Source organism: Poecile atricapillus, chromosome 2 (genome assembly GCF_030490865.1).
Source record: "Poecile atricapillus isolate bPoeAtr1 chromosome 2, bPoeAtr1.hap1, whole genome shotgun sequence".
NCBI lineage: Eukaryota > Metazoa > Chordata > Aves > Passeriformes > Paridae > Poecile > Poecile atricapillus.
The window spans coordinates 52,145,810-52,157,098 of NC_081250.1; the positions used below are offsets into that span (position 1 = coordinate 52,145,810).

Sequence of the window (11,289 nt, forward strand, 5' to 3'; positions counted from 1 at the left end):
TAGCCCATAGCTTCAGGGAGCTATGTTTATGATGGAAAACTTCAACCTTCATAAATCTCTTGCCAGGTGTGCAGCTATATACACTATCCTTCATTTGTTGGGAAATAGTTATTTTTAAAACAGAATGTGTAACCCAGTATGTTTGGAAGTGTGTATTATGAGTACCATATGTACAAAACTCTTTTTTCTGTAAGTATTCTCCCTATTTTAACTTACAAAGAGAGGTCAGGGAGTCTTCATACTCTGTTCTCAGTTCTTCCATAGTCTTTCTGTGTCACCTCCAGTAAGACAGGTAACAACTTGGTGCTCCAATTTTTGTCACTGCCATGACTGAAAAAATGTTCTTCACAAGGGTGTAATAAGCAGGCAATAATTAAATCTGTAGGATGTGATTCACAGTATTTGGATCAAGGGCACGTATGTAGGATACTCGATAACAGATTGTAGAATTAAGTGTTGATACGCAATTTGTTACTACTTCTGTTGATGTGTTTAGTGATGTTTATTTTTATGTTTTCTTCAGCCAATTGCAAATGTGGATCAGGAGACCCTGACAGAGCTGGTGAAGCCAAGCATTGACTATGTGCGTCATAAAAAATTCCGATCTGGGAATTACCCATCATCGCTGAGCAATGAGACTGACAGACTGGTTCACTGGTGCCATGGTGCCCCTGGAGTCATCCACATGCTCATGCAAGCTTATAAGGTGAATCATTCTGTGTTCATAGATTTCACAGATTCACAGAATATTCTGGGCTGGAGGGGACCCACAAGGATCATAGAGTCCAGCCCTTAAGTGAGTGGCCCATGTGGGGATCAAACCCACAATCTTGGTGTAATTAGCACCAAGCTCTAATATATATACGTATGTATATACATATACTTTTGTCTTTACAGAGAGTCTTATATGCAGGCCTGTTTGTTTATAAGGCTTTAATTTAGTATCTTTCTAGATCTAGGCTTTTGAACAAGAACCGCAAGCTAGACACCTAAAAATCTAAGAATACTTACATTGGTATATATTAAAGAGAAAATAAGGGGTAAAATTGCTTCTCGGGCACTAGCAGTTACTAGGCTATCTTGGTAAAGAGACATATATTTAAACAATTTGGCATCAGAGTCCTGGGTGTGAGAGCATTGACCTAAATTCTTTGAATCTTCATCCCAAGAGTTTTAACAATTATGTTGGTTTTCAAGAGTGTAGGTTCATGTGTCTTGCCAAAAAATGTCTTCCATAAATTACTCCTTTATTAAGATATAAATATTGAGAACTCAACGTCAGAGCCAAGATCACAGGCCCCTTCCAGGGCATAAAGAAAACTGCTGAGCTACCACAAGCCTGCTGTTGGCCTTTCTCCATTCTTAACTAGGTTTGCTACCTGTCTTCTTGTGTGCTTCTGATTTGCATGACATTTGAAAGTATGCCATTTAATTAAATTTATGCAAATTGATTCTTGCTTTTGACAGTCCTCCTTGTCAGATTCCCTGGTTGGCATCTGGGTGGGCTGATGAAAAGCAGGCTTGGCTTATGGAACAATTACTCATGCTCCTACCTGAAATGTGAACTTCAAATTTCTTACAACATTGCTGCATGTAACAGCAGTTGCTTTTTCTTTGGACTGTGGTAGGAGATTGACTTAACACTTCTCCCCTCTCTCCTTCTTTGTCAGTGTGATGCTTTCCCCAGCACAAAATGTTTTGCAGGTGGTGAGAGGGATAGGACCAAGTTCTGATTAGCAATGTCCTTTTTGGCCTCTTTCTATGCTTAAGGTGATGAAACATATGATGTTTTTCTATTATTCTTTATATTCTGCTTTTTGAAGCACTGAAAGAAAAAAATCGGTGTACGTTTTGTGGGCTATGATATCATACCAGGCACAGGACTTGTGATAATAGACAGCAGTGCTTGTTCTGGAAATCAAATGCTGTTGCCAGGCCTTAATTCAAAATGCTAGGGCTGAGTAGCTGGCAAGCCCTGATCAGAGAGAGGCACTTCCTTTATCGTGCATGTGAATTTAGGAATCTTGCATGTTAGTTGCTTCTATTATCTTATTAAACAGTTTGACAGTGGCTACCATCTCCAAAGGACTAAGTCTACAGTAGTGCATTAGGCTTGTTTTGATGGGGTTATTTTGGTAGGGTTTGTTGTTGTTGGTTTGGGGTTTTGTTTGTTGGTTGATCTGTAAAGTGACAAAGGTTAGCAACAAAGTGGCTTTATAAAAGTGGAATCCTCCTGGTGTTAATCAGTTAAATTACTTGCTTTTGTTTGCTTCTTTCTGGATGAGCCCTCTTTGTTTAAAGTGCATTTCAGTTGCAATAAACTTTGCAGAAGTGTTCCTTTGCTCAAACTGACTACTGCTTCTGAGTATATGCTATATAAATACACAACTACTCATAAAGGCAGTGTAGGGTTCTGACTTGTATTTGTGACAGAGAGTCCTGTGCTATGCAAAGAGGTGTTCTTGGGCATTTTTGACCTGGAATTGAAGGCAGACAGTGAGTAACCAGGAAGAATTAGTCACAAAGACCAGACCAGCAATTTAGGACTAGATTTGATATCCAGTATTCTGTTTTACATTTCTTGGAGGCAGCATCACATTTCTGTATTTTCAAATTCTGGTTTGGGAATAGAAAATGAAGAAAAAAGGACCACATACTCTTCAAATACTCTTCAAAACTCAAGGTGAGTTTTTTCTTTGGGGTCCTGATTTCAGAAACAAAAGCCTGAAAAGTTTTTTCTTTTACTATGTAGGGAAGGGAGAAACAACTTAGTAAGAGAAGAAGGACAAGTCTATGAAGAATGGATTACTGAAATTAAAAATAAATTTTACAAAAACTCCACACAAACAGCAAAACATCTCTTAGGGGCAGCTTCCTTTTGTTTTCATTAGTACTTCAATTGATGTGTGTTTATTCTCTGTTTTTATCCCATAGACTTTTAAAGAGGATAAATACTTGAAAGATGCTATGGATTGCAGCGATGTCATCTGGCAGAGAGGTTTGTTGAGAAAAGGGTATGGGATCTGCCATGGTACTGCTGGCAATGGCTACTCCTTCTTGTCTCTCTATAACCTAACTCAGGACAGAAAGTACCTCTACCGAGCTTGCAAGGTGAGCTCTGCAGCATCCCAGCAAAATCACTGCTCCCTTTCACACCCCAGTGCCGGTGCAAGGGTAAACTGGGGTGGGAGTGGGCTCATGTGCACTGGGGCTGGCTGGGGCATGGGGTGGGATATCAGGGCCCATCATTTGCTCCACTTCTACTCACACTTTGACTGGATGACTTCAACTGTGTGTGTGGGGCAATTACAGTCTTAATAAGCAGAGTGAAACACACAAATGTTCTGTAGGAGGGGAGGGACTAAATGTATTCAGAAGAAGATAAGAGCCTGAAAATTAGCCTGCCTGAACAATAACAGACTGATGTTATGTGGTGATAATTATTCCATTGAGAGATCCACTGTCCTCCCCAAGCAATACTGTTTGTAGTCTTTTGTAATTATTTGTTTTCATACTGGTGCCTGTTTGGGGCTTTTAGAGCTCTGAATTACAGTTATTAAATTGCTCACTTGGAGTTTTTTTATGAATACAAATTTTAGAAAAACACATTCAGAATTTTTCCACTGGAATTGGAATTTGACTGTGCTAACAGTTACTGAAGGAAAAGGTTTCTTCTGCCTGTTTCCTTACCTTGTAAGACTTTGGGTTGGTTTGTTGGATTTTTTTTCCAGTTTAATTGACTGACATGTGATTCCATATTGTGTACACAACTTTTGAGCTGAGGCCTTTTACAAACTATTACAAATGAAATTTGGTGAGTTGCTTCCTAGGTGTTCTTTTGTGAATATTGGCCATATGTAAAATTGTTGTATTCATCTCTACACTCGGCCTGTCCTCTGTCAGCAGAGCTTTAAAAAGCTGCTGTTTGTCTCACATTTACCAAAGCATCATGCTATGAGAACATCTGTAGGCATAACTGCATCCTAGAGGGTGAAATAAAACCGTGTTACTCCCACAGCACGTGTGACTTTGTTACACATGGAGTGACCCACTGCTGATGTGTGAGCCACAGCACCCTGCAGGCATTGCTGGCAGCACTGCTGTCAACTCTCCCTCTCATCCTCCATGCTGTCACACCTTCTGCAGCTCTGTGCAGCATTGGCAGCTCCTATTGGTGCTGCGCTTCTGGCCCAAGAGAGCCCAGGCTTTGTCCAAGCCTAGGTAGAGAAAAGCAGATGTATCTGTCTCAAAGCCAGAAAAAGGAAGAGACTTAGTTACATACCTGAAATCCCTTTAAGAAGGAAGTTGTGATGCAGTGGCCAAAGACCATTCGCTGGATGTGCCCACCATAGGCAGCGGATTTGCAGCCACTCTGCCAGTCAGCATCTCCAGCATCCCCTTGTAGGGGAAATCTTGAAACAGGCAGAGGAATTTGCTTGTCTGGCATTCCTGAAATCTTTTCTTTCCAAGCCAGAGCAAGCAGAGGAGCAGACATGCAGTTGTGTTGGTACCTAGAGGCATTTAACTGAGAGAATGAGATGGCTTCCCTCCCAGGGGTGCTTCTTCACACCTAAAACATCAGGTCTAGGGAAGGAGTCTTGCCTGGAATCCTTGGTTCCCTCATGAAAGCCATGAAACTGTTTCACAAATGACCCGCAAGAATTTGAATAGAGGAGACCCCTGTTTTGTTCTTCACACTTTCATCTTCACAGTTTTCCTCTCAGTTTATCAGACAGGCTCCCAGGAGGCCGAGGCTCTCCTAGCTGGCTGTCTGTAAGAGGAGAGAGTGGCTGTGGCATCCTGGGCTCCAGGTAACACTGCATTGAGCCCTGTTCAGCCTTGTGATTGCCACTGTTGGTGGCAAGCATGCCCAGTTTGTGTGACAAATAGTATCAGATGTCTTCCTAAGATACTTCTTCTTCTCCCCTCTGTCCCCCTCCCTTCCTTCAGTTAAATAAAGATACTGTGGCTTACTGGATCTGGGTTATGCAGAAGCTATGAACTTGCAAGTGATGGTTGGGTTTCAGTAGCCTAGGGTGCATTTTTTAAATTTCTGTTGCAGTTCCCAGGCTGGAAATAATAATACAGGCTAGTGTGCAATTGAATGTGGATGTTGCAAGAATTGATTGTAGCTTAGAAACATGCCATAAACATGTCTGGTCCTCACATTTAAGACAGGATTACATAGAGGAATTAAACCATAGTTTGGAGATTTGTACCCAGAGGGTGCCCAAAAGTGTTTAATCAGTTCTTAATAACAGTGTGTATCACAATGTTTGTGTGTGTGGTTTTTCCTTGTGTTTCTTGAAGACACTCACACACATGCACATACCTCTATCAAGAGAAGAAAAGTTTGTCCCCCGCTAAATACTTAAACAGAATGGAGTGGGGAGGGGAGGAAGAGGAGATAGCACCCATTTCCTTCTAATGAACAGACAGCTGGCTCTGGGATCATGCTTACACCACATAGAGCCCCAGCTCTATGGCTGAGGCACTCTAGTAATGCTATTGCGTTTGCTAGCAGCTAGGCCAAATTGCAGGGGAAGCAGAGAGACCTCTCAGTTGTTTGCTTTGCAGGAGTCTAGGTATGTATTTTGAACAAGCAGTGGTTTGCATCCAAGGACAGAAATGCCAGGGGAATTTGTGCCCCCTCTATTGCTCTGGGGAGCCATAAAGGAGAAGTACCCGACTTACTGAATTGATCCAGATGTAGTTCATAAGTCAATGTGTCTAATGTAGCTACTGCAGCAGTACTGATCAAACATGAGAAAGACAATGTTAACTCTTTTTAATGGTAATCCATCTCCTGCAACAAAATACTGGTGACCATAATTGTCTAACTGTATTTAAAATGATTTTTCACAAGGCTTGGGGAGAGCAAATAAAACTCACTAGTGACAGCTGAAGATTTAATACTCTAAATTTGCACAGAATGTGCAAATTACTCTGTGCACAGAAATGAAAGAAAACCAAAATGCAATTAACAGCTGTAAGTCCTAAGTTTGTGGATAAATTAAGCACCAAGAGAGGTAAGAGACTGATAAAATATTAGTAAAATTTTGACTGAGTATATCTGTTCTGCCAGCATTTTTTCTTGGCGTGTAGCAGAGTTCATTTACAAAAAGCAGATGTCAAGCCAACCTGTTAATGAAACTGAAACTCACTCTATGCTCACTCATATTTCAAAACCTGATTGTGGCCTTGTCATGGTTGAAGTAGGACAAATTGATCTCAGTGATTTATATGTTGTATGTCTGCTTACACTGATTCACATTTTATACCTATTAATTATACTCAGATACTCAAGCTTGCATTTAAATCTTGAATAAAAATATTTTTTAATGTGTTCCCCAGTTTGCTGAATGGTGTTTGGAGTATGGTGCACATGGATGTCGTATTCCTGACCGACCTTATTCCCTCTTTGAAGGTAAAGTGATGATGTTGCAAACAGTTTTGTACTACAGGAAAGAGGGGCATCCTTGCAATTTTGGCATATGCATAGGAGTTGGGAAGTCTTTGGTGGGTTCCTCCACTATTAACCCCCCCCCCCATACCACCACCTCTGCCTAAAAGAAGGCAGGGTGGCAGGGGGTAGACAAGGACAAAGAAAAATCATTCACTATTGCAACTTCACTCCTGGTTTATTTTCAGAAGTTTGAATGTAAAACAGTGCCAGTATTACTTCAGAATAAAATTCTCGGTGTGCTGATGCAGCTTGGTTTAAAGCAAACAGAAGTTCAGGCAACAGTTTTGTCACAGGTGGTTTTTCAGAGGGACTGAGCAGGGGAGCAGCTGTGGGTAGGGCGTCTCAAACCAGTTGCTAGTTGTCAGAACTAGGCCTTCTCTGCTGCCATACTCAACCAAGGAAGAGGTAGTTTCAATATGAACCCGAATCACTTGAACAGGAAAGCAGTGCAGAGTTCTCAGGGACTTATCTGCAAATTCCAAGATGTTACCAGATACTTTTCTAGAGCTTTGTATTTTTTTAACGTAGCTTATTTTCTATTCCCTATATCCACGTTACAGAATCAGTAGCAAAGAATTACATATCCATAGTGGGATTTAAGGTAGCGCTCAGGCTGCTCCATCAACAACGAGCCGGGTGTGCCACCTGCCGCTGATATTTGAAATTACAGCAGCCGAGCAGGGATAGTTGCAAATTTACAGTCCAGGGCGTGAAGGAACACAAGATAGCAGAGTTTATATGCAGCCCTTCTAAATACAAAGTTAATGTCTTAATGCTTAAAGGAGAAAAGCATAAGTATTCTTATTTCTGAGAGCACCCTTGCATGCTCTAGTAGGGAGGGAAAAAAACATGCATACAGTCTGGTATATAAAAGCTTTGAAATTTGTTGAGAAGGTGAAACAGTGCGAACAGCAGGATGATTTGTGCTTTAATGCTAACATACAGCTTTTATTTGAGTTTTTAATTGTCTGGAATGTTTTTAGAAAAATATATTTTTTCTTGTATTTGAGATTGGAAAAAAAAACCTCTTAACCTTGGGCTTTGTTTTTGTAGCCAAAATTATGCTTGCAATTGTCCAATTCTGCCTGTATATGCATGCTTTGAACAGAAGTTGCATGTACATCTTATGGAATTGTCCTAAGATTTGTTTCCATCAGATACTGTAATTCAGAAAAGTTCCTTTATATGTGCATAGCTGTTTATAAAATAGGATTTTTGCTTGATCGTAAAACTGAACTTGTGTTTGTATGATTTCCTTGTGCCTCTCTTGTTTGTCACCCTATGAGTTCTGTTGGGTGTTGCCCTTTGGGCTCTGGATGACCTCTTCATCAACAGTGAGGAAATGAATCTATACTTCACAAGTTCAGTAAAGTTTTGGCTTTTTCTTTTAACCAGTGAAATGACAAGCAAGAGGGGCTCAAACTATGAAGGACAGTCCAAGCTTGGATTAACTTTTTCTTAATTTGAAATAGCATTGAGGTTGTTCTGTTGAAGAGATGTTAGCAGAGACATCTTAGTTCTTGCCTTTGATCTTTTCAAATAAAATTTATTTTCCTGGGCAAAGTAGAGATGAACTTGCCTTTCCATAGGGCCTAAGTTCACCTCTTGTAAAAAAGATCCTAGTGAGGGAGGTGTTCAAATGAGTGCTGTTGCCTTTGCTGTTGGCTGTGCTTATTTAATGTGCACAAAGATCTCCTTCTCATTATGTTTTAGGCATGGCTGGAGCTATTCACTTCCTCTCAGACATTTCAGTACCGGAGACTTCCCAGTTTCCAGCATTTGAACTTAGACCTCAGAGGAGGGAAAACAAAGTGGAACAGGATGGCTAAAACGATCATTTTGAAAGGAAACTGATGCCAAAAGAGATGAGACTGTTTAGTGCCTCTGATAGCGAACCAACTTGACGCTGAACCGACAGATGGATAAAGCCCTTTTCTCACCCCTCCTGCCCCAAAGGACCGTGAAGTCATTGGAGCATGAACAGGAGAAGCCACACTTACGTTCTGTTAAAGTGACACCTTCAGATGTAGGACCAGAGAAGTCAAGTTTTGAACTTTCTCTTTTCCATTGTATTTGTCTTCTTCAGGTCTTTGCCATGCTCTGCACGTTTATTGGTGTTGTGTGTTGATCTGAGTCTTTTGTTGTTAGCCAAAAGCTGGTCTCCGTGTGAATCTCCGTCCTGTACCTTTGTGCATGACTCACAAGAGCAGTGTTGCTTTCTGAAGTGTGGTTACCTGCAGAGAGAGTTTGCAGTAGGACGGTGCCCAGCTTCACTGGTGTGCTGGCAGCTCTAAAAAGAGATGAAAAATGTTTCTATGTTCATTTTTTTTCTGCCTTTTTCTTCACAGTCCTTACAAGCTAAGCTGGTGTAGCTCAGCCTGTTTTGATGAAGAGGCATGAGGCCATTTCTGTTTTCAGAAACTTAGGAGGTTGAAAGGGATATGACTTGTCTTTTGCTGCTGTTGTGGGAGGCTTGTTGCAAGTCTGAAAGAGAGGTTCCCTTTGATACCTGCAGCTGGTTAGTGTGTTAGGTGCTTATAGGAGGGTGGTGATACTTCTTCCCACTGCTGCAAAGGCCCATCGCATGCCACAAGCTTAAACTGCAGGTGGAATCACTTGGACTAACTTACCTCTACCACCAACAGCAGAGCCTGGACAGTGTAACTGCTTCTCCTTTCCTGGACCTCAATTTGGAATAAACCTGTCCTGCAGCCTCTTCTATACAGATGAACAAGGAAGGTGCCATGGCAATCTTCTCATGCAGGTAGCTCAGTGGATGGTTGTTACTGTGGAACCAAAGTGGTGATTTGTTCCAGGCCCTGCTCTCCCATGTAGTACTACAGGAGTGATAAATACCAGCTGCTTTTGGAGGCTGCAGAGGATTATTGAGCAATATGAAGCCATTGCTAGTGGCTGTAATTGAAGTATATTTCATCTTCAAATCCACACAGAAAAAGCTCTTTTCCTGTAGTCTTAGCTGCTGCTAGTGCTTTGCTTCCCCCTGTAGTGTGGTGGGGTTGTGAAATACTAGACCTGCCTCCGGGTGCTCCTGAGTATCAGGCTATTGTTTTGGGAAAAGTGGAACATAGAGCAGGCTTTTGTGTCCAGGTAGTACCTAAAGTGTAGTGCTCTCCCAGTCACTCAGGCTCTGTGGTCATCCTCCCCCAGGTCTCCTTGTGCTCTGTCATTCAGGTGCTGATTTTAATTGGTATCTTCTGTCAGGTGTGAGTGTGACAGGTGGCGGAGTTTGACCTTTTGGGCATGCATCAGGATATCTTAGACCGGTGGGCCATCTGCTGAGTGCCAGTGTCTGTGGTTAGGCTTGGAGATGCATTGTTGCTTCTGCATAAATCTGTCTTGATTTGTCACCTTGCAGGTGACTTCCTTTAGCACATTTCAGTGTTTGTTGCCAAATCCCCTGGGATGTTAATAATTTCCCTATTCAGTTCTGCCAGACAACAGCGGCAGTGTCAGTGCACACACAGCTTAATGTCACAGTGTAGCAACTCCTCTTCTGGTCTGTCAGGTACGATTAAAACATGGGAGCAGCACAAGGGACTTTTCCACCCCTCTGGCAAAGGCAGAAGGTGATGTGGGAGCAACAAACCCAGCTGCATTTCTGCAGCCAGGGATAGGGGAAAATGCTGAAAGGCAGTGGGGAATGCTGCATGGCAAGCAGCTGGACTGAAGAAAACAGGAGCAGAGCAGCAGAAAGTGAGGAACAGAGAGAATTATTAATGTGAGGGATCAGTGAGGAACAGGAAGAGCTGGTCACAAGAGGCAGTGCACAGTGTACCAGCAGAGACCACCTCGATGAGGGATTCCTCCACACCAAGAATGCCAAGAGCTAACTCTATTTCTTTATTCAGCCTGTAGATCCTGGTCCTGCCCATAGAAAAGCCAGGAAGGAAAACTTGCCCAGGAAGTCTCAGAGAAATACTAAGAGAGGTAGATGCCAGCTCTGATCCTATTTCACATCACCCCCCACCCTACCTCTTTGTTCCTTCCCCTCCACTGTGACTGCAGAGCATGTTGAGTGTCTTAACAAGGAAAGGGCCCACCACACTTACAGGAACTACCTGGAAACACTGGCCACCCTGGCAAACCCCAAGCCTCTGTTGTATGGACTGTTTAGGGGGTCAGCTGGCAGGTTTTTCATTCAGTGAGTATATGTATATTGGCCTTGGCTACTGTGCTTGGAATGGCTCCTGTGGGGGGTGAGTTTGGCTGGCTGGAGCTTAAAGGGAATTAAAACCTGCAAGTTTTAAAAATACAGAGATATATACATACTCAGAACAGCTGAATGCTGAGCAGATCCCCAAGATGCTGGAGTGTACCTGTCAAGATAATGAGCAAGTCAGCTACCTGCTCTTCTGTACCATAGCCAGCCTCCTGACATGGTGGGGGGCCTGGCACCATCCTTCTCTGCAGAATCCTCTTGGAATTAAGACTGGAAATGTATCGAGCTGGGAAGTATCTTCACAGTACAGCTGCCTCATCTTCCTGCTGTGACTTTCCCCATGGCTCCTCCTTTCTGTTCGTCACAGCATTGCGATTATCTAGGTGGCCCCTTAAGGAAAGATATGGTGTGTAGGTGAAAAAGTGCATTTCACCAAGGCATTGACTTCAGAAATTACATCAAACTACAAATGTAGAAAATGTCTTAATATTCCCTGGTTTGCTTTGTCTGTGTTTAATAGTCTACCTGTTGCAAAAAGCAGTAGTGTTAAAATGGAAATGCTCTGTGGGCAGAAAAAGAGGGAAAAAATGCTGATGTTTTGTTCTTTGGCTTTATTAGTAAAGATTAAGCTATGTGGTGGTAA

General features: G+C 42.2%; 1 protein-coding gene across 1 annotated transcript in view; it reads left to right on the plus strand.

The window, feature by feature from the left end:
* LANCL2 (LanC like glutathione S-transferase 2) overlaps nucleotides 1–11,289 on the plus strand; it is a 32,839-nt gene extending 21,550 nt beyond the window's left edge. The window contains exons 6-9 of the mRNA XM_058832261.1: nucleotides 524–706; nucleotides 2,935–3,111; nucleotides 6,355–6,427; nucleotides 8,180–11,289. Of these exons, the coding sequence (XP_058688244.1) occupies nucleotides 524–706; nucleotides 2,935–3,111; nucleotides 6,355–6,427; nucleotides 8,180–8,295 (549 nt within the window). The 3' untranslated portion in view covers nucleotides 8,296–11,289. The remainder of the gene's footprint in view (nucleotides 1–523; nucleotides 707–2,934; nucleotides 3,112–6,354; nucleotides 6,428–8,179) is intronic.